We start from the raw sequence: 23,837 nt of genomic DNA, 5'->3' as shown, positions 1-23,837 counted from the left end.
AATCAGGTTGCTAGGCCCTTTCCAGCATCATGAATCCCACAAGGTGAATTCTGAAGACCATATCTTTGTGAAAACTACTTTTTCTGTAGTCTGCCCTCATGAATATCCCAAGTATTCAGTCTGTGTTCATAATGAAATTTACAATTTGCTTCATTGCTGGGGGGGAAATGGCATTTTCAAAAGAATCAGCATTGGGCACCTTGATTTCTGAAGGAAGCCCTGTCAATAGAATTTGTATACATTGTATGCAGACTTTAACATCTGCTTTGAAAAATTAGTTGCGTCAAGCCAGATTGGCAATTTTCTTTGTGGAGGTGCCTTGTTCAGTTCTTAAAGCTGAGAAGTACATTGAGCGTCCTTGTACTTAACTACCTTTTTTGTAATAATAGCTCATGTCTAACTGTCTTAGAAACTTTCCCCTATTTTTACATAAGAAGGATTAGGTAAAAATGACTTCTCTTTCAAATCAGTTCTGCAGAACACTATCCCTCAGATGTGGGGAAGAGAGCTAGGGAGGGAGGGAGGGAGGGAGGGAGGGAGGGAGGGAGGGAGGGAGGGAGGGAGGGAGGGAGGGAGAGAGAGAGAGAGAGAGAGAGAGAGAGAGAGAGAGAGAGAGAGAGAGAGAGAGAGAGAGAGAGAGAGAGAGAGAGAGAGAGAGAAATTTAAATTAGTTTGAAGGGGAAATGACTTGGAATGTGGGATATGCCTGCAGTGAAGTAAACTCTTCTTCCGCAATCAAGGGCTGTTCTTGTCTAAAGGCAAATTGGCACAGGCTGTAGCCAAAAATTATTCTGGCAGAGCTTCTGCTATGGGCAGCCTGACGCCACAGCCCTTCCCTATCCTTGCGACACAACTCTTGACAATACATTGCTCTATCCAGAAGGCCTTTGCATGGGATTAAGCATTGTTCAGCATTAACAGTGGGATGTAATCTGATGCAATAGAAGACAGATGCAGGCCGCTGTATGGACATAACACAAGCGCATTCCGGTGTTCTGTGAGTCCCCACATCCCTCAGCACTTCCTTAACAACTCCGATATTAGTATGTCTGGTCATTTTCCTATTCATGCCACAATTTCTTGCCTATGTGCTGCTACATATTGCTAGAGATCGCAAAACCCCAAACTTGTGCATATCCCAATGTGCACAAATATGGTTTTTCGCACTTCTCTTCCTCTTTAATACTGTACAGCCAAATAAAAAAAAATGAGGGAGAGGTTTATGATATTATCAGCTGAGGAAGTTTGTGACTCTTACACTGTGGGCCGCAGGTTTTATTTTATTTCTCGTTTTCTGATAACAAGGAAAGAACTACATCCTCGCTTCTTCAGATATCCGAAAGGTCATAAACATTCTGTGGCACTAGGACTACAGACGCCCGCATGCATGTTTTCACTCTAGATAAATAAGGCTTGAAGCAGCTGCTGCCTCAGACCAAATCCTGGGTCTTATATCAATCCAATGCATTCAAACTAGCCAAATTGGACAGGATAAAACACATTTTGTCCAAACAGCTTTTGAAAAATTTATTCTGCTCTGCTGTTTCGGTTGAAAGGAGATGGCAAGCCAGGCAGATTATTCCAAACAAAATGGAGGTCATATGTAGCTATCCTTTTCGAATAGCTGCTTGAAACAGGAGAGGTCTGTATTTAAGCCTCCTTGTACCAGTGCAGTACTTACTGAAAATTTCTAGTATGGGCAAGAGATTGAATGGAGATCATAAGTGGGTTATGGAAAAATATCCTTCTCATTAGGTATCCCCACAACGATCATTTGATATGGTGCAATAATGTATAGTAAGAACAAATGCTATATCAAAAAAAAGGGGGCGGGGAAAGAAAAATCACCTTTTTTAAAACATTAATTTAAGATTGGGCAATTCTAATAGGGCAACTGAACAGTGCTAGAAATTATTCAAAGTTATCGATACAGGTTCTTTTTTTTACTTAGTTTAATTGGGTCCTTGTCCCACAAGAACCTGTAGTATAAATAATTGTGTTTTATTGCCAGGACAATTTCAATGGCACTGTTCACTTAAAAATTCTTTCCCAATGTTCTTCTGACCAATGGAATTTTGTGGGTAGACCTGCATAGCAGCAAACAATCACATTTCCAGATGAGAAAAAATTTTGTTGAATAGATTGACCATTTGTCTAAATGTAAGGCTGGTTCTTATTTTATTATAAATGTAGATATTGCTTTGGCAAGTTTAATGCTGATGTCATTATTAAGAAAAAATATTATTAAAATGAAAAGCTGCCACTTGGTTTTAGAAAATACATTTATAGAGTAGATAAAACACATATGTGCAGAATTAAGTCATAGCAGACTTAAAAATAATCTAGATAATACATTGCAAAAAAACCCACCACAAAAAACCTTCAAACCCTTCTTGAGTTCCCCACTCTTCAGATATATGACTAGCTCTACTTCAAACCTACTCTGATTCTAAAAGAACAATCATGTAAGATTATTGCATAATGATTATCCTAAACACAATTATTACAACTTTTCTTTAAAAGTCTTTCTTCAAATCATGTATAGAATGATTTCGCAATAAGCTCTAATTCCTACTTCTTTAATATAATAAAACTGGTATTATATCCTGCAACATCACAATTTTTTTTGAAAAAGTACCCAAAATAACCTAGTTCAAATGTAAGGGTTAATTACAAAACTAAGTACTATGACAACAACTATTACACTTTTTAAACTTCTCTCTTTACTCCCACTGTAAAAGTGAGGACTAATATTCCTAACGTATTGCCATTTAGTTAGCAAGCCACATTCTAATCCATGGTTTGAATTAAATACAGATGGACAACAACAGTTTTCCAAATTCCAAACTTTAAAAAGTTATTCATAGAAAAAAAATGAAGTATTTCTATTGACTTAAGACTGGGAAAAGGTCTTCAACGTAGTTTGTTCTGCTTTAGCATCAAGATCTGATTGGGGTACCAAACCAAGTCTTCTCTTCCTCTCATACTATATAACATAAAATTGAGTTCACTTATTGTATCAAGCCAATTGATGCAATTATGGTTTACTGAATGAACCTTAAGTGGCTGCATTTGCACAGCACAGTATTTCATAAATGACAGTTTACCGACTGCACTAAAGGGGCTATGAAGGTATGTCAGGGCAAAACTAAACCAACCACTTTATGGTTTTATGCAAAGTAGGAACCGAGATGCATTTACATAGAAGCATCAGTTTTTATTTATTTGCCAAATTTAGATATCACCCATCTCATTTTCCAAGTGACTATGAAAGTATTTATTTCCATTTGTAAGTACAGGAACCTATGCTTGAACATTAGATTAAGTGAAAAAGCTATGGGCAATTTAAATGAATTTCTGGGAAATGCCTACTTGAAATCCTATTCAAGCCAAAATGCAATCTCTACTCAAACATCAGTATTAATGTACAATGGAAAGCATAAAACAGTTCTGTTGATACTCAATTTCTACCAAGGCATTCAGTGCTGTTCAGAATGTGAAAAGAATAAAACAAAAAAAATGGCAAAATACAGACCAAAAGACCATTAGGGTAGCTCCATAATGTGTCCTTTTCAGTGAGAAATCTCATACAAAAAATACCTTGTATCTAACAGGTGCCTTTATCATCTAGGAGGCAAACTTGTGTAATCTGATTATAATCTGCACAATTCTATAAGCTTTTCGGGTGAATAATAGTGATCTGATAATGGATAATAAAAAGTGATTCTTTGGAAGCAAAAAGGTGCTAAAGTTGGAAAGTTCATCCTGAAACATTAAACTTTACCATATAGAATTAGAGAGTCTTATATACATAAAATTGTACTGTATTATATTGCATCATGTACATACACAGACTTCAGATTATCAAATACAAATCAATTATAGTAACTATATACAGAATATAATTTATTATGCATACAATTATATACAAAACCTACACCATTACACAGAAGAGAAATCCTGAGAAGCTCCCAGGTTTAATCAAGATGGGTTCAAATGGACATTGACCATCTCACTTCACTTGCACTGTCTGGATTGAAAACTATATTGAAGACATGAGTGGTTCTGCTTGTGTAAATGGTTCCCAACATAATGCCTGATTTACAGAGGAAGAACTAATGCAAACATTAGGTCCAGAAAAATCTTATTTGATATTCTACAAATTAGATGACATCTTTGGAGAAATAAAATATTTCAAATCAGAATGGACATTTATTGTATTAGAGAAGTTCAATTCAACCAGGCTTCCCCCAATTTATGTTGGAAAAATTCCGTGGTTTTTTTTAAGCCCATCATTTTATATTGACTTGAACAGAATCACATGTAATGCAAACCTAACAGATTTCTTAAACTGCAGTCATTGCTTATTACCAGTGGTGGGATTCAAATATATGACCAAACGGTTCTCTGTGTAGATGCCGCTTCTGGAAGTCCATTCTGGGCCTGGGCAACAAAAAATTAGCTACCCGTTCTGCTGAAGTGGTGCGAACTGGCTGAATCCTACCACTGCTTATTACTGTCTTAGAAAAGGGATGCAAATGTATGTCTGTTCCGTGGGCTGGACTAGAGTCTCCCTCTTCTGTATCTATTGGCCGTGTTGGCTAGAATTAATATGGGGTTTGAGTTCAACATTATTTTGGGACTTCCAAGCTGTTCACCTTGTCCTGGAAGAACTTTCTTATTGTGATAATTCAATACCTTGAGTTATTTATAAAAAATATATAGTTTACATCTTCGACACAATTGATGAAAAATCTGTTTTTTTCAAAATATAGAGGCTTTGGTGTAAAATCCTTAAGATTTTTTTTTAAAGGACAGCCCCAAAAGTTTAGAGTAAAAGTAAGCTCAGATCATATTAGTGCGATTTCAGTATGCCTGCGTTGAAAACTGAGGGATGTGGCAAGGACATTAAAATCTCAGGAGAAACAGAGTTAAGTTTAGGATTCTTTACTTTACCCAAAGCAGATGAGGAAAAATAACAGGGACTGTTATGGGCACAAATTGCAGATCATTAAAAAAAAACGTTTGCTAACCTTTCTATAGACTCATATTTGGTTTCTATAGATTCAAATTTGGGTTTTACCATTAAGTTGTCCTAAATCTTTTGAAAACGCACATGGCCCAAAGAATTAAAATTAGTGTAGAATAAAGCTTTTAGTCTACTTCCTGCAATTAAACAATATATAGTCCTTACTTCTTCTATCAGCAAGCACTAACCGCATTACACACAAGCTAGGGCAACAAGGCAGCCCTAAACTTGGCATGGTTTCACACAATATTTATTATTCTAGACTCCACATCACCTAGCTTGCAAACTCCAATGACCAACGGTAAACTGCAGCAATACTAAAACTACACAGTTAGATTCTGGCTTTAATCTTTCTTGACTGATTTGAACTTCTATGCCACCCAATAATGTAAGGGTCTCTGGGACATTATAACCATTCAGAACACACTAATGAAAACCTCAATCAATTTAAAAACTACATAAAAGGCTACGCAAAAGTATATATTAGGAAATAACGGAACCTTGCAACAGATATGGTAAAAGAAATGACTGTGGCAATGAATACAGCATAAAGTTATCCTAAGTTTAAAGCAGAACCAAAAGAGTTAATTTTGAAAATATCAAAATGATTTATTTAAATGCTTGGAAAAATAAAATGTTTTTATTTTTTGGAGCCAAAAAAGTAAAAAATGCCAGTAGCATAATGTAGAAATCTGGTAAAGCTTGTGCTGTACAGTATGCTGATACCTATTATATTTCAAAGCTGATATATTACCACAAAGTGCTTGTTCATTGTTACATCTAACCTTTATAAAACCAAACTGAACTGAACAAATCACAAGGTTTCAAGCAGCTTTTTCAAGTTGCTAGAAATTTATAACTTGTTATCTAACTACCCAATGCACAGGAATAGCTTAATTAACAGTAATCCTGTTTAAACAAGCAATGGTGCACCTATTTAAACAACTAAAAGTATTGTAAAGCCATTAATTTTAAACTATATCCTTGGCTCTTTGATAGTTCAGTTCTAACGTGTGTGCTCAAGTTATTTGTGGGTGGGTGTAGTGTGTGCACATAATATATTAGCCAGATTCCAATAATCTGAAGCTACGAAGAGTGCAAAATTTTTGAAATCTTAATTTATCATCTGGGGCACTGTTTATAAAAAAAAGTGATACAGTAGTTTACAGATTTGTTACAAAAAGAATCCCCATTGTATTTATATGACGTAACATTAAATTAAGTAACATCTGAGTCAGCAGCAAATATAAAAACACTTCACGGGATGTAGTCATAGCGTAGCAAAGAAAGATGCTCTGAGATTATTCTGGATGTATACAATTTTTTTCTAGCAGCACAGAATTGCCCTGTGAAATTACATAATGCACCTTGGATTTATTTGTTTACTTATTTATTGCCCCAGCCAGCAAAGTGAACATTTAAATTGTCAGGATGTTGGTGTTTCTACTTACTGATGAGTTGGCTGCCAGTGGAGCAGCTGTATTAGAATTTTCTTGCCCACATGGTTGGTTCTTCTCATGAGTTACAAGAATTCTGAAATGCTGCTGCCTTGAGTTTTGATCTGGACAAATTTTAAAAGTGCATCCTTGCCCTGGGGAAATCCGCTCAACTGAACTGCTTCTGGTCATAACGGGGCCACGTTGGTCATTTCCACAATGTGCATCTTCTTCCATGGGGCTAATTCGATCAGCCTGTGGCTGAACTGGATATGAGGTGCTCCTCTCCAGCTGTATCCGTGGATACCTGACCAGCCTGTCTCCTTTTGTTCCTGTAAAACCAAAATTACAACCTGCCCCTGGACTATTTGACTGAGACTGCTGCAACTGAAGAACAAATAACTTTTTCCCAGGGTTGGCTGACCCATCTGGCAGGTGCTGCAGAGACCAGCGCCTGGGTTCTGAGCAAGAAGCATTATTTCGGGGCTCTGGACCAAATGGCATCAGCGTAACTTGAGGCATATCCACACTTGAAGCCCGATGCTGAATCCTTACCCCATTGATATTTAAATCCAGCGCAGGTTTGTTTGTGTTGTCCTCTTGACCGCTGGCGGCACCCATATTATTCCAGTTGTTAGAAGGTATTGTACAAAATATTGTGTGGTTAAAAGATCCTCCGTTGACCTCATGTCCCATGTTCTCAAGCTCTCTCGTTGGAGAATCCTCCGGAGTTACCTGTGAACTACTTGGAGAAGAATGGCTTCCATCGAGAGAGGTACGCCGCTCTCCTAGACCAGAAAAGTGACATGACTCCTCTGGAGGAGACCCACATTCATCAGCATGTCCATTCACAGCATTGCGCTGAAGGGAGATCTGCATGGATGAGCTCCTCATGGGACGCGCATCAAAGCTGTTCAGAAGCTGCGGGATAAACATGGATGTGCTTCTTTGTAAGGAGCCACCTTCCTGCAGACGGCCGCTGCCATTTTCACAATCGATTCTGCGCCTGGAGAAAGGGTGAGGCCCATTCCTTCTTGGCAAAGTGTGGAATGCCACGGAAAAGTCGTCATTATCCTCCCTCTCATGGTCTAGACTCTCCAGTTCAGGAGCTGTATTGCTTCGCCCTGAGCCAAAATGAAACCGCAACCGATGGGCCATGGTCGCGGGAGAAAGCAGAGGAGAGGGAAGGCAACAAGGCCAGGCACTGCCAGCAGTTAAGAACTAAAGACATAAACTCCAAGAAAAAGTGTCCCATCTGCCAAAGTGTTAGCACTGCTGCACTGATAGCGACAGATAGCAGAAATAGCCCAAGTGGCAAGCGACATTCCATGCGTGGTTGGGCAAGACCAATCGGTGCTCCTCCACACTGTGACATCGGGTAGGAGGGCTGGCGTCACATGACCTGTTTTCCCCTCTCCAATACAAGCGACTATTTTTCCCCCCTCTCTTTAATACCAGCAAGAGCCTGAAACAGCACCTTCCCAGCTGCTCCTTTTCCATCAGAAAGGATCGGTCCCAGCGGGAGATCTCTCACAGCTGACTAAGGCAGCAAACACACTCAGCTCTGCTATAAATCTAAACTGCATCATATTCACAGAACACTTTTGAATTACTGCAAAAAAAAAGAAAGAAAGAAAAGGAGCAGAGGGGGTGGGAAACCACAGACACAAACCCACACAGAGGAGACTTCCCCTCTCTTCCCCACCCTGTCGAATTGCCCGTTATGCTATCAAAATTCTCAAGCTGAGCAGATATTGCCGAAATGATTGGAAGAAGGCATGTGCAGACACACACACACACAGAGAGAGAGACAGAGACACACACACACACACACACACACACACACACACACACACACACACAGAGAGAGAGAGAGAGAGAGAGAGACAGAGACAGAGACAGAGACAGAGACACAGAGAGAGAGAGACAGAGAGAGAAAAAATGAACGTGTGAGATTTTGTTCATTTAAGCCTCCCAATATCTTTTGACTACTAGAAATAAAGAATAGGAACTCAGTCTTTCTTCCTTTCCGCTGAAAAGCAATGTAAATCCTCCTCTTTCTGCCCTACCAACCAACAGAGAGATATCGGGTTGCTACCGCAAACAAACTGCAATAACCTGCTTCAACTACATTCAAACTTTTTTCAGGAGAGAAAAGGAAAGAAATTCTTACATGCACAATTCAAGAGGCAACACCATCCATCTTCCGGTTCCTAGGTTTTAGAAGGCAGGGCAGGCGATAAAAGCTGAAGCAGGGGTAGTAAGCATGAAGAACTGTACAGAATTTGACTTAAACTCCATGCTAAACAATGGCAGCCTTCCAGTGAGAAAGTGAGCAGTATTAGAAAGGTTGAATTGCCAGCGAGAAAGAGAGCTCTGCTTTGTTAGGAGCCAAGAGGCGTCAGAAGAGCAGACAGATGGACTGGGACCCAAAATTAAACAATGCCCAAACTCGATTCTGCTCTGAGTGGTTGTTTAGAAAGGGGTGGGCAGAAACAGACATCCTACTGTCTCAAAATCTGTGGGCAGCACGAATTAAAAACTGGGTCAGTGAAACTAAAATGTTTATTATGGAGATAAAATAAAACCATTTAATTTTCTGTATAAGTGAGAACCCTCACAGCAACAGCTATAGAGAAAAAAAAATCATGAGAATATCCACCAAGAATGATGTCCTAAATATTTAAGACTTAAGTATTCTTATGATTTATTTCAAGTGAAGAAAGAAAGGGTCTCCAAAGGAGAAAAAAAACTTTCAATAATTAAAATACCAAAGGTCAGCATAATCCTGTTTTGTTAAACAGGCAAGAAAAAAGCAGGACTAATAATAATACTGATCAGATAATCATCCATCTGCTGCTGTTCTGAATAAAGTCTGAAACATCTTTAGCATAATTAACACAATTTAAGGACATATTTCCGTCTTATTTGAAACTATGATACTATAACTACCTTTGCAGCCTTTCTCCAAAGGCTTCATTGGTTATTTTAACCATTTTATGCACTTCTAAATACAAGTTTGGGACTCCGGAGAGAAGGTACTTTGACAACACGTTGATTTGTGATGAATACAAGCTAGCAAAGAACAGTTTAAGTACCCCTTTGCTTCTCTTTTTACTCCAAACTTTTTGGTATACTCTGAACTGTATCTATAGGCTCCATTATTTACAACATCACGTTTAACCTATATATTTAATTTAAACACAGTGTAAATATCTGCCATAACTCATAGCCATTTATGCTGTTCATTATAATAAAATCGGAGCAAATTTCCCCGAGGAGGGGGAGATGAGATGAAAGTAAATAGATATTAAAAAATAAATAATGGTACTTAACATTCATTAGATCATAAATAAAAGGAACATTAAATGCACTTTTAAAGATAGGCCTGGTTCAAATTAAATCAAAGCTGAAACGTCAGCAACACAGAGACTACATTGGCAAAGTATGTTGGACTAAAGAAATTTAGGAGCTACCATAGAAAAGCCTCTACATTTATTAGCTACTTACTGGAGGAGGGATAAAATTGCAGCTCTTCACCTGAATGGATTCATATGGAAGCTTGAAAGTCACACCATACTTCAGTGATTATAGAAACCAAGGGCATGGCAAACAGCTCAGGTTAACTGACCCTGTGAAAAACTGGTCTCTCATCTTAACACTTTTCAACAACCCCTTCCTGGATCCATCCTAGGCATATTACTGCTTAATTGAATTAGCTTGTTTTCTACATCTCTGCTATATCTGACATCTCCCTTCCAGTAGCAAAAATGAGTTATCACCATTAAACCCAAGGTTCTGAAGCCACTGAAGGGCTTAATAGCTATTTACTACCTTCTTGTCAATCTGAAAGGAACTGTATTTATTAGCCTCTTACTACTAATGCATATTACATCTCTCCATGTCCCACTTTTAAGAAATATTTCCCCCAGTGGAGAGAGGGAGAGAAGGAAAAATGAAATGTATGACCCAATGTTCTCACGCATAAAGTCAATAACCATAGGGGGGGAAAATACTCACCAATCTATTTTCATCAAACACTTCAAACAGCAGTCTATGATTAGATGGATTTACCTATAAGGGAACAAACAGAGAAGACTATAAATCCAAACTCATTTGGTTCTTTCTTTCACCCATGAGACTTGTTTTAAAAATGGAATTTATTTTCTCAAAGAGTTCCAAATTGGACCTTCCCCGCTTGGGTCATATTCCTTACCAAGCCCAGCCCCATCAAGTGGCAATATTTAGCTGACTTTGGTCAATGGCAAAAAGCTGAACAAGGTTAGGTTTGATCGGGATTGGATAGGATGAGACAAGCCAGGATATCCCACGGCTGTAAGCAAATTGAGGTTGGAAAAAAAATCTCAAAAGATGTCAGTAGCTAAACACTTCTTGTTTCCCCCTCCTGCAAGCAAGAAGTAAGGCCAGACAAGGTGGCAAATAAGATCTCCAGACTGAAACCTGGCGAGCCAAAAGCAGGGCTGAAAAAAGGAACGGTGTGAAACAGAAGTTATATATCTACTCAACAAACCTTTATACAGCTGCACGGGTTGTCCAGCTTTTCATTTTAAAATTACTTTTCTCTCGGAACTCATCGACATTTAATTCAGAGGTAAGTACTTATTGTCCATAATAATTTACTCCAGTGAATGAACTTCACACAAATTATCTGATCTCTGTGAGAATAAAGGAGCTTCTGAGGAATTGCATGTTCTCTTGTGTGCGCATGATGAATGTCACGAAAACTAGAAATGGCCAATTCTCTCTCCCAGCCATGGTCAGGTGAGGGGAAAAATGAAGATAACTTGGATAATACCGGTTGACCAACTAGGCCTATGCCTTGAAAAATCAATGAATGAATGAATGAAACCTGACTTAAACAAATGCAAAATGAGGCAGTAGCATCCATAACATGCCCAGTGATATATAACCAAAGTAGACTGTAACATTACTCTAAATTAAAAAAAAAGCAGAAATTCCAAGCCAAGTAAACAAACGCTGCTCAAGTTCTACAGTCTGAGTATTTATCTGTTCTTAGGATCTTCAATATACTGGACTATACTCCAGCACCAGACAGGTTGCATAAATAACTACACGGGATGTAAGAATATAAGAACATAACCATTCACCTCCTTTCTAGACTAACCCCCCCCAGATGTTATGACCTTTTCTGATGGGGAAGATGATCCAGCCCCTTGATCATCTTGCCTGCCCTCTTCTGAACTTTCTCTAGTTGGTTGTCTAACCTTTTGAGGTGACAAAAATTGCATACAATATTCCAGGTGAGATTGTACTGTTCATTTATGTAATATTTACAATATATTATATAATATTTATTTATTTATTTATTTATTATATTGCCACTTCTATATTTATATCATCCTTAAATGCCATTGGCTTTTTTTTTTACAGTGGCCACACATTGTGTTGTCACCCTGGATAACCTGTTTACCTTTACTCCAAGATCTCTTTTGTTATTAGTAACTGTTAGTTTTGATCCTATTAGTATGGACGAATAGTCACGATTTTCGTTCCAATGCACATCAATGACATCAACCATTTGGATGACTATTCCTCTAATGTCCTTTGATCCCTTTGGAGCTGTTCACGCCCCTTTGTTGTTTTTACCATCCTGAACAATTTAGTATCCTCAGCAAACTTGACTATTTCATTAGTTGCACCTGGTCTCGTATCATTTCTACATATGTTAAAAGGCACTGGTCCTAGGACAGAACCCTGGAGGACTCTATTAGTTACATCATTGTGAAAAATGTCCATTGACTCTTGGTTTTACTCTTCAGGCAGTTGCTTACCCACAACAGAACCTGCTGTGTTATTTCATGGCAGTTAAATTTACTGAGAAGTCTTTGATGAGGAAATTAATCAAAGGCTTTTTGAAAATCCAAGTAGATGATGTCTGCTGGCTTGCCCTTATCTACTTATTTATTATCAACCTCAAAAAAACCTTTGTAGATTATTTAGACAGGACGTTCCCTAGTGAAATCTTGTTGGGTATCCTTGGATTAGGCTTGTGTCTATAAAGGTTTGATATTTTTTTCTTTAATTGCAGTTTCCACTATCTTCCCCAGAACAGATGTTAAGCTGACAGGCCTACAATTTTCTGCATCTCCCCATGAGTCCTAAAAACATTGGAGTTCCACTGACCAACTTCTAGTTTTCAATTATAGAGGACAAGTATAGAGACAGAGTTCATATTTCAGTTTGGAGGTCTACAATTTCAGCTTTAAATTCCTTAGTAACCTTGCAAGTAGCTATTGCGGTAGGGCAATTGCTCACTTTGTCCATAAGGCCTAACACTTCTTCTCTTGTCACCACTATATTTAATTTAATTTAATTTAATTATGGGACTTATATGCCGCCCTATCTCCCGAAGGACTCAGGGCGGCTAACAACAATAAAACAACAATAGAACAATAAATACAAATATTTAAAAGAGGTTAAATTTACAAAGCCCCACTAAAAACCAATAAAAATTAAAAACAAAATTAAAACCCCCATCTTCAGTCCAGGTCAGCCAGTTGGAAAAGGTATGTCTTTAGGTCGCGATGAAAGGACCGGAGATCTGGGGCCATCCGAAGTTCTCCGGGGAGCTGATTCCACAGGGCAGGCAACCCAACAGAGAAGGCCCTCCCCCTGGGGGTCGCCAGCCGACATTGTCTGGCCGACGGCACCCTGAGGAGACCCTCCCTGTGTGAGCGCACCAGGCGATGGGAAATCGTTCCTGGCAGCAGATGGTCCTGTAGGTATCCCGGGCCTAAGCCATGTAGGGCTTTATAGGTAAGAACCAGCACCTTATGGTTCAATTCATCTGCTTCCCTTCTTGAGAGCAGGAACTCAGATTTAGGGATCAACTTCCATTTTTCTCCAGTGCACTTAGGGGTAAACAATTGTTTGGCTACTCTGTAATTCACCTTTCTAGCATATCACTCCTTCATCCAAGGGACCAATGAAGTTAGCTTATTTGAAGAAGGTTCACAGATTTGGCAATATGTTCCTCAAAATTTCTTTTTGACTCCTTCATTGTCTCTATTTCTTTTGCCAGAGTTTATGCAGAGACTCATCAACTCCTGTTGGCTTTCCCCCTGCACTTATTTTTAAAAGCTGCCGTCTTTTTAATTTGAAGTCCCAGGGTTCCCTTTTGATACAAATTAGAGCTCTACTGTACAAGTCTGGTTCTTCCCAAAACATTCCACAGTGCCTAATAAACTGGAAGCCCTCCTGGCAACGTCAATGTCACATCCACACATTGAGACATTGCAGCTCTGCCTGTCTAGCTAGTCCTGCTCATGGAACATATGCTGTTTCAGAGAAAGTGTCTTGAAGGTCTTGCTTTCAGCTTCATGCTTAAGTTACGAGAATTTGGCTTCCAGAACTTCCTTCTTCCTTAGTCTTGATGTCCTCATTGTCCAGGACTCTCATTTTCTGTAACAGCCAAGGGGTGACTCTCTTTTGAGTGGGGCTTTGCTATCATGACCTTTTGAGTCACACTCGCCTACTTCTCTATCCAACTTATTTATTCCAGTAGAGCTACCTTGATCTGAAGGCACTGAAATCATTCTGAGTAGTAGCAGCTGCTTGCACCAAGTATACAAACACAATCTCTGTCCAGCGGTCAGAAAACGAATGACATTCAGAATGATCACATATGTTCTGCATCCCTGCTGGCTGCCTATTTTCGTATCTATTTTAAAAAGTATCTAGTTTATTCAAATTTATTCTATGTTTAGCCTGATTCTTAAATTTTTGTAAGATTAATTATGATTTTTTTTAATGTTTAAATGTTAGTCTCTCCATCGTCTTAAGAGTTCTTCCCTTGGTTGCTAGGGAAGAGAAAGTCCAGGAGCTAGCCCAAAGCAGAAAAATATTCAAAAACTACACTTAACACATGGATAAACTCTTTCTCTACATGTCTCCATTTTATGACCAATAAGCTTCCAAGTTTATCATTCTCCACTTCTTTGCTCTGAGCAGCTCCAAAAAAACATCAGGATTACAGCCTTAATTGCAAGCTAGGTACTACCCTATGAGCCCACAGACACTCTTATAAAAATGTAAATAGTAGAGAAATACAGCTGAATGAAATTATATTGCTGTTGGTTACACGGTTAGCCAGCTGTTTTGACTGGATTTAGCATTTTTATTCCTTTTCCAAGAACCTGGTATAGGTTGATGTTCTTTGATGCTGTTAAAGATAGCACTGCTGCCTTTGCAACTGACATATGATTTTGTCAATGCCAATGATGTTCACATGGTGCTCCAGATATTTTGGGATCACAACCAAAGCGCCTATCATTATTGGTACCATCTTTTTTTTGGTTCCCCCCCACACACAGTAGTTTTACTTCTATTTGCAGGGCTTATTATCATTTATCTAACCAACAAATACCAGTCTTTACACTTGAGTGTTATCTTTTAGAAAATCGGTAGTGTGATTGAGCATGCTCAATTTGATGATCAGGCAAGCCTGTACAGATAGTAACCATTTCGTTAGAATGTCATGAGTACATCTCACATTTCAGATGTACTCATGGCATCTGGTAGTTTTCATCATCCCTCAATTTTATGTTCCAGGTTTCTCCTACTTGGCAAAAAAGCAGTACCTCTGCAAGCAGAAGGTTACAGGTTGGATTCCTAGCCTCTTTCAACAAGAATAGGAATAATAGCACTTTGAAGATGCCCGAGTTTAATCCGGGATCTCCCGCATGCAGAGTAAAAGCTCTGTTCTTGGTTATACAAATAGTCCTCATTTAGTAACTACAATTCGGATCTCCAGCTTGGTCATTAACAAAGGGACTACTAAATAAACAGCAACTGTGCTGATAATCTTACTTCAACGTTTCTTTGCTTTACAGACTTGGGAATTTCATAAATGCCAAGGATTGGTCATAAAGTTACTGTTAAAACAGCAAATCATCACTAAGGAGACAGTTATTAAATGAGGAGTATTTGTAATTCCTCTAACTATGATAATTCCTCTCACTAATCCCTTTGAGTTTAGGGGAAGCTTCCATGGTTAACACTAATTATAAATTGCCATATCTTTTTTGTTTTTAAATTCAGGCTAAAACTGAATTAGCTTCAGGGCTCTTTCAGATATTTTATAGTTCGTGAAATAAAATGCTATAATTTGCAATAGATTAGAATCTATTTTACTAAATAGATGTGATTGCACCTAACAGCTGTCAGTTATCTTTCTTCATTCTGATTTTCCAGGGGAGAACATGTCCTACAAAACTAGTAATATTTGACCCACTGACCCACAGATATGGGACAGCTTTACTGTTTTCCTTTGTAGCCTTACCATTTTATGAATTTTATAATATTTTCAGGCAAATATCAAAAGTTGGATAAACACTTTGACTTCACCAACTGTATTAAACCCATAAAGTAATAGGAGTTTACTTGGAAGCAAGTTCCACTATGCCCTAATGGGACTTATTCCCACATAAACATATATAAGATTGCCATCTCAGAACTGAATCCTATGAATGCTTACCTGAAAACAAACTCCATTGCAATTAACTAGGTTTACTCTGCAGTCTGGGAGTTCAGCATTGCAAGCTTTATTAACATAAAGTGCAAACTGACCAGACCCAAGTTCTTCTAGAAATATTCCTATGTATTAAACTTTGTTATGACTGGAATGGAAAAAGCTAGGAGCAGACATTCAGTGCCAAAACAATTCCCAGGACTGTGCATTACTAATCAAAACAAATTTGATCCACTCTCAACTCTGTCCTTCTCCCCCCTCCCCCCTTTTCCTGGCCATTGTTTGGTATTAGAAAGATTCGGTGTTACTTCAAAATATCTACAGAAATCAAACCTTACTTCTCACTGTTAGCACCGCTATAGAAATCTGATTGAAAACCATTTATAATGCTACTGAGACAGTGCCAAAATATTGTTTCTAAAACACTGAGCATAAAGCAAGCCAACTGCATAGACACTGTCTGAAAAAGACAGTAGCAATTCAACAGCTTACAATGCCTCAGTCTGTAGTCAGACAGCTGCTCCCAAAGATTAAATTTAAATTGCTGAAATTTTACCTTGCCCTTTCTGCTTGAGTTTTTTTTTTCTTTCACTCCCTCTTTTTAAATAAAGTTTAAGAGAGAAGTGAAACAATATTCTTTTCCATGTTATGGGACTCCAGTTGATTATGCTTGAAACAATATAATTTCTAGATAACGAATACTTGCTTCCTTTCTACAGCATAAATCAACGCCAAGTAAATGAAAACATTTGCTAGAGACAAAGAGTTGTCTCTATGTATGTGTGTGTATGCATATAGGGAAGTCTCACTTATGGAAGGCTAAGCATACTGTATAATTTGGGGGATACAAAAGAAGTAATACAAAGAGCGAGAATTGACAATCATGAAATCGTGAGTATATGGAAATATGACTGGGATTGTATTATGTCCCCACTAACACATAGTAAGAATCTGGATCATGTATGTCAAAAGCAATAATGTTTTGTGGCACATTTGGGCATGACCTAGATGCTTTGAGCTATTTTGTAGCCCAATACTCTCTCTTTCTTCTCTTAATCTATTAATTAAGAATATATTAATCTAGTAGATTAGGAAATCAAGCATGCTACTCCAAAAGCTGCAGTTTACATACCGGTAGGTACTGTAATGTAAAATTAGAAGGCACCAGCGTGAATATGTTTTATAGATTACCAAAAGCACTGTAAGTTATAAATGTTATAAATTAACATTCTCTATCTCCCACTGGTTTTGTTTAAGTGAAATGAGAACACAAAAGGCATTCGAATAATGGGGAACACACTTGGTGGTAGTCATAGTAAAACTATACACATCTCAGACTCTGTCCCAAATATTTCCATCCAAAGCAAGGGGGGAAAAATAAAGCCTGAAAAAAGGCATCATCCTTGGAGAGAAAGTGCAGATATTGCTACAGTGGGCTGACTTGGTATGAAGCAATTTCCTATGTGTATCTTGCAGGACATTGCATCCTGGTTTCTTTCATATGCTTTTGTTTTTAAGGATACAGGCTACACTGCCACAAATACAACTACAAAGAGATGGGCAGAAGGGTGCAGGCGTGGAGCTAAACAGTCCCCTATTTATAATGTTCATTTCTAGCCAAGCAAACTAAGATTAGAGCAGTATGACTAGGATTGGAAATTCTTGATCTTATTTGAAACTATCAGGGATTGGCAAGAGGAGTCTCGGTTATCCAATACCTTGAAAGTACGTGATGGCTTATTGGCTTGCCACACTTAAGCCAGCTCTCCAGGAAGCACACCACTGCCCAGTAACAGTTCAACTACTCTTGCCACTGATAAAGGCTAGCAGTCTTTTTCAATTTAATACCCCAGAGATTACAACTAGAGAGTTTCCTATAACTACCACCATGATTATCATCAAAGTTTGAGAGACCCATGTAGCAAGCTGTGTTGCCAAAACTCTTACACCTTTGTAAGATACAACTCTTCAAAGTATTCCTGTCTATCACCCGAGAGTAGGTATCCCTTCTGAACAATCTCTAACAATGTACTCAACCTTGCTTGCATAAGCTCTTGAGAGATCAGGCTATGATTAACCAGAAAGTGGCTCAAAGGAGAGACACAACAAATCTGAAAGATTTTTAGTTAAAGATTTGGAACTTTAGATCTGGTTAAAGTCTGGGTTCTTTCTCACGCACATACAATTTCAGGTCTCCTCTCTGTAAATAAAAAAGAAACGCTAATCTAGCAGTTTTCAACTTCTTAAAACCTGGTTCATTAACCTAAATAGCAACTTGCACATTAGGATCTGGCTCTTTTTAACCAAACATGGTTGCCTTTATTCTAATCTTTTTCTCCACCTCTACTGTTTATCTTTTCTTCATCCCTTTGCTCCAGTTAAAACTAAGACAATGGGAAAGCTATAACATTCTGGCTACCATCCAGAGCTGTTTCTTAGACTATCTAAACAGACCACAAAACGTATTAGGTGGGGGGATTTTGTCAAATAACTGGTACACAAGTATTATTGAACAACATTCAACATAGAGTAAAAATTCTTAAAATCAAAACTTACTCTAAAATAAAATTCCTCGTTCCATTTTGGATTTAGAGTCTGTAAAAAAAAAGAGGTGGAAATTTTAGTAACACAACCCTTTAGAAAATGCTGTAAATATACACTACAATTTGTGGTGAATTACAACACAAGAGAGAGAGAGAGAGGGAGAGGGAGGGAGGAAGGAAGGAAGAAAAATCACCGGCATAGCTTTCATCAGCAATAAAGACATTGTTATCAAAAGGCTTCAAATTCATTTGCTAAGCAAACTACTTGTGGGAGGCCATGTGAAGTAGGATAAACCAGAAATAGACGCCACTATTATTAGGAACTACACAGTGAGAGCTGATCAGTGATGACCTGAGCAGAGATGTCTTAATAAAGAGAGTTAAATATTTCATTATTAAAAATTCTTCAGCCTGTCACTGGGGAAGTTACTGGAGGATATGGTGAAGAATATGCCAGTAGAAAGATCCCCCCAGTCACGTTATTTGCACAAGCATATACTCCCTACTCTAAAAAAGGAAAGGAATACCATTTCAAAATATGGTTCAATAATCTTATTTAACTGTACTATCAATTAATGCATTGAGAGTACCTGAGAGAGCTTATTAGAAAAACCTTTTATCTTATAAACAAAAAAAAACCTCATTTTTTAAAAGCATGAAAAAAAATCTCAATTTATATTTTTCCCTAAATAGTAACAGCATCATGAGGAAGAGAATAAAAAGAAAATGGGTGGATAATGATCCTTGTGAAATAACAATCCTTTATACATTTTTAAAGGCCAGGAACAGAACAAACAAACCTGATAAACTAGGTTTGATAATTAACCTGAGAGAATACCAACATTAACAAAGCCCTAATATTCATAATTGTTTTCTTTCTGACGTGCAAGAGAAATGAAACAAAGCATATTTTTATAGATATGTATAAATTAGCATGTCAGGGGATCCTTAACTGATCTTGAATCTAGACTATTAAAAACTATAGTGACTAAAATGTGAACTTTAGCCTAATATTCAGTGATGCTGTATCAGAAATAATGTTACATGTTTTCTTTGTGTGAGACTGAAATACAATGTTCTGAATCACTGATAGTTTTCTCGCACCATGCCGATGAAATATTATTAGTGAGCAACTGCTACAAGGGCTGTGCTAACGCTGCCAGATTTAGACATGCAAAAATTCAAAGCACCACCAGAGGGCAGCAAAGATACACAAAACTCTTAACACTTTTCTGCCATCTACTGCCCCCCTCTGGATTTCTGATAAGCCTAGATTTTCTATTCAACAAATGATCATTAGGGTCTAGCAGACCAACTGGTGGGTTTGTAATAAGACTTTTTCAAAGGCGATTCCAGCTTTATGGAATTCTTGGGTATTGTTATTATTTATTTATATCCCATCTTTGTTATTTTTATAAATAATTCAAGGTGGCCAATGTATATAATACTCCTTCTTCCTCCTATTTTCCCCACAACAGCAAACTTGTTAGGTGCATTGGGTTGAGAGAGCGTGACTGGTCCAAAGTCACCCAGTCAGCTTTCATGCCTAAGGCAAATCTGGAACGCATGATCTCCTGGTGTCTAGCCTAAAGCTTTAACCACTAGACCAGGGGTGTCAAACTCGCAACGTCATGTGATGTGTCACAACGTATTGAGACTTTTTTTCCATTGCCGGCAATGGAGTGGGTGTGGTTTCGGCATGACGCATCCAGCCTGTGGGTCGGCAGTTTGACACCCCTGCACTAGACCAAACTGGCTCTCAGGCTATAAATAATGGCCCTTTTTGAAACATGAGAAATATATATTTTCAAATGCATGCTTATTACTTCTACTTACTTTTTTAATAGTTTTTGTTTGCACCAGGGCAAGTTCTCGGTTTTCATCTGCTACATACAATGAAAGTTTCACATACGGATCACTGCAACAGAAAAACTGCCATTAACATCACATTACATAATTTAATTTGCTTATTGTCAAGTTGTTGTATTTATACACTTATGCAATTTATATTGTATAGTTGAAACCAGTTCAACTCCCCAAGGCTTGCAAGAAAATAAATAAATAAAATAGAACATCTACCATGGTGAAAATAAAAACAAGCATGACAAAACGGCCATGAGCACAAACATGTATGCACACAATTTAAAAAATTCTCTACAACTCTCTGCTTAACATCAGAGCCCAGAACAACTCAACAAATCAAAACCAACAGCAAGAGTAATAGCAAAAATCACCCTGAAGACCAAATGATGATGGTGAAGAGGCCCTGTGGAAGAGCTCAGCTTTTTTTTGGCTTCTGGAAGTCCACTACTGGGTGGATCACTCTAATTTCTAGAGAAAACCTGTCCAAAGAACAGGTGACATAACTGAAAATGTTTTCTAGCCTCAGCCACCCTTCACCTCATGCACCACAAAAATTTGATGCACCGGTATGAGTCTTCTTGGCCTGGGGCCTGGATGGAAGTCATCCTGGAGGTGGTTACTGGATTAAACAGAATATCCCACCTCCGCTCCATTGTATATTCCCCTATTTTAGCTTTTTTTCCTGGCAATTTTAATGTCATATTTACTCTTCTACCATTTTAATCTTTTATAATATTGTTTTATCAGATTGTAAGCTACCCAGAGTCACATGACAGTGAGTTGGGCATCATACAAATCTCACAAGTAAATAAATACAATTCTGGCAAATGACTATCCAAACCATTCTTGGAAATCTCCAGTCAGGGAGCACACATAACTTTAGCTGTTCCATTGCTTAATAGTTCTCACAGGAAATTCCTCTTTAGTTCAAGTTGGATCTTTCGCTGTAAGGCTTCTCTGCTCATTGGAATTGTATTGTATTTTTTTGTATTTGACAAGTTACTCTCTTTGCAACTTGGACCTTTTTATAACCATCCCCATCAACACTTACAGATTTTGACAGGCTTATTAATCAACTTCAACCTGCTGTTCTGCATAATGCATGAGAACAATTTTTAATTTTCTTACAACTGACAAATCCAATTAGCTGCCTTTTGTGTGTAGAGAGGCATCTACCTCAATTCATCCCAGCATTCCAGAGAATCCTGTTCTCAGCTCTGAACCTCTTTCACCAAGCAACATTCTGGAAAGCTTCCTAAAATACAGCTTTGTTCCTCTGTAAAGTCATTCTAATATATTACCCAGCAGACCTCTGCTTTGACTTTTCTCACAAAGCAGGGAGCCCGCTTGGCAGGCAGGATTCAAAGAGGAGCTGACACATTTGGAGTGAAAGAGAAAAAATGGTCCTCCTGGGATTTAATATTCATGGATTGACAGAATGACATCAGCTCAGAAACACGGCTCTAACTCACAGAATGTATTTACTTCCCCTTGGCTTTGTAAGTTGCAGTACAGTAGCTAGAAATCAAGAAGCATATTTCTTATTTCTATCTTAACGCCCCTACAGTTATGTTGCTACAGAAGTCCAGAGTTTGAAGTCTTTGCAATGAACAGAGTAGTAGTTTGTAAGCAAAAATATCCCAATAACTGTTGAGTAAGCCAACAAAATAGTTGGGTTTACACATCAAGTTGCCTTTAATCATAGTTTGCTGAACAAATCATTCTTGGCTAGGTTTACAAAACATGCTAAATAAAATCCAGACTACATCTGAACCTAATCAGTCATAACTGGCCACATCTCATTGTTCATCAGCTGACTAATTTATGATCTTGGTTAAATATCTTGTTATGATGGTGGGTGAACAAAGCTGTTAGCTGAATGTTCCTGACCTGTTTATCTTAACATCCTTCTATGTTAAGAAGAATGGGCGATGATCCTTGCTTCTCAAAGCATAGGGCTAACTCATCACATATAATGTTATGAAGATGATGGATGAAATTGCACTCACTTATTCCTCCATCTTGGGACAAGATCTTTGACCCAAGTTAATATCTGCCGCAGGACTTGTATTATCTGTACAGTTGAAGCTGATCCTAAACAAGGGGTAGGCAACCTCGGCTCTTTTATGACTCATGGACTTCAACTCCCAGAATTCCTGAGCCAGCCAAGCTGTCTCAGGAATTCTGAGAGTTGAAGTCCATGAGTCATAAAAGAGCCGAGGTTGCCTACCCCTGTCCTAAACCAATGCTTTAAATTCTACCCCCTCCCACTGATTAAATGGATAAGAGTTTCCCAATCCTGACAATTATAAAATGGGTGGACTTCAACTCTCAGAATTCCCCAGCAAGCATGGCAGGCTGGGGAATTCTGGGAATAGAAGTCCACTCATCTCAAAGTTCCCAAGCTTGAGCAATGCTGGGTTAGTAGAATCAATCACACTTGGTTGTCAATGGTTGATGACCATCAGGGTGATGGATAGGACCTGTCTCTATTATGATACCAGGCCTTAAATTATACTGAAGTGGACCTAAATAATTCATTTAAGAGATTCTGTACATGACAGATGAACTGAGTCCAACATTTCTGGCTCAAGATTTTCTTTTCATGTTGCATTTATTGAAGATGTCTAATTGAAAGTAATCTTTTCTCTCTAAGGAGAGAATTGCAAATTGTTTAGCATGGCTTCTACTCAGATTATATAACTTTATTGTAGAAACTATGGGTGAGCTGGCAACTAAATTTGCTTATTTTTCTTTTCCCCATTCTTTCCTATGTATCTTTTAAAAATGTAATAAAGTCTCAGGTGCTCTGAGAGAAATGTTATAGATACAGAGCCAAGCTTGGTATAGCGGTTAAGGTGCTAGCTTAGAAACCAGGAGACTGTGAGTTCTAGTCTAACCTTAAGGATGAAATCTGACTGGGTAATTTGGGGCCACTCAATCTGTCTCATCCCAATCTACCTCTCAGGTTGTTGTTGTTGTTGTAGGGAAAATAGGATGAGGAAGGAATATTATGTACGTTTGCTACCTTGAGTTACTTACGAAGTAATAAAAGTGAAATAAAAAACAGTAAAATAAAGGAAAGGAAAGGAAAGCAAAACCAAAGAAATACATACTTGGTTATTTCAGCATATAATTCTACCATATAATATTGATACTGGAGTCCAGAACTATTAGAACTGGGTTACAAAACTCTGGAGAACCTCTGGATGGCAACAAAATAGTTTAACTTTTCTGTATCTATTGCTATAGGTTTTCATGGCCCATAGCTGTTGGGCAGTGTAGGGTCTCATGGTTTAGTGACTGTGGTCTTGACAACAGATTTCTGTACCTCTTTGCTGCCAACTACTGTAGCACTCACCCATATTTTGATGACCAGATCTGGGAGCCCTAATGGAGATCAATGTCATACAAAAACAAAACATATTTTTGTTTGAGTGCCTGATACACAATAT

The 23,837-nt window shown here is 38.1% G+C and overlaps 1 protein-coding gene across 11 annotated transcripts in view; it reads right to left on the bottom strand.

The window, feature by feature from the left end:
* Window positions 1–23,837, bottom strand: part of NEDD4L (NEDD4 like E3 ubiquitin protein ligase) — a gene marked incomplete at its 5' end in the record, with an annotated part of 305,674 nt that overhangs the window by 139,997 nt on the left and 141,840 nt on the right. For 5 of the 11 annotated variants that reach the window (XM_081320525.1, XM_081320526.1, XM_081320527.1 and 2 more), the window contains 3 exons: window positions 10,486–10,539; window positions 18,533–18,571; window positions 20,356–20,437. In XM_081320525.1, the coding sequence (XP_081176651.1) occupies window positions 10,486–10,539; window positions 18,533–18,571; window positions 20,356–20,437 (175 nt within the window). Of the gene's footprint in view, window positions 1–6,480; window positions 7,624–10,485; window positions 10,540–18,532; window positions 18,572–20,355; window positions 20,438–23,837 lie in introns of those variants that run through there. The other 6 variants (XM_081320517.1, XM_081320520.1, XM_081320523.1 and 3 more) reach the window with 4 other exon arrangements.

This window comes from Vipera berus (genome assembly GCF_964194415.1).
Source record: "Vipera berus genome assembly, chromosome: 2".
In the NCBI taxonomy this organism is placed as follows: Eukaryota; Metazoa; Chordata; class Lepidosauria; order Squamata; family Viperidae; genus Vipera; species Vipera berus.
This window is presented reverse-complemented; position numbering and strand designations above follow the sequence as displayed.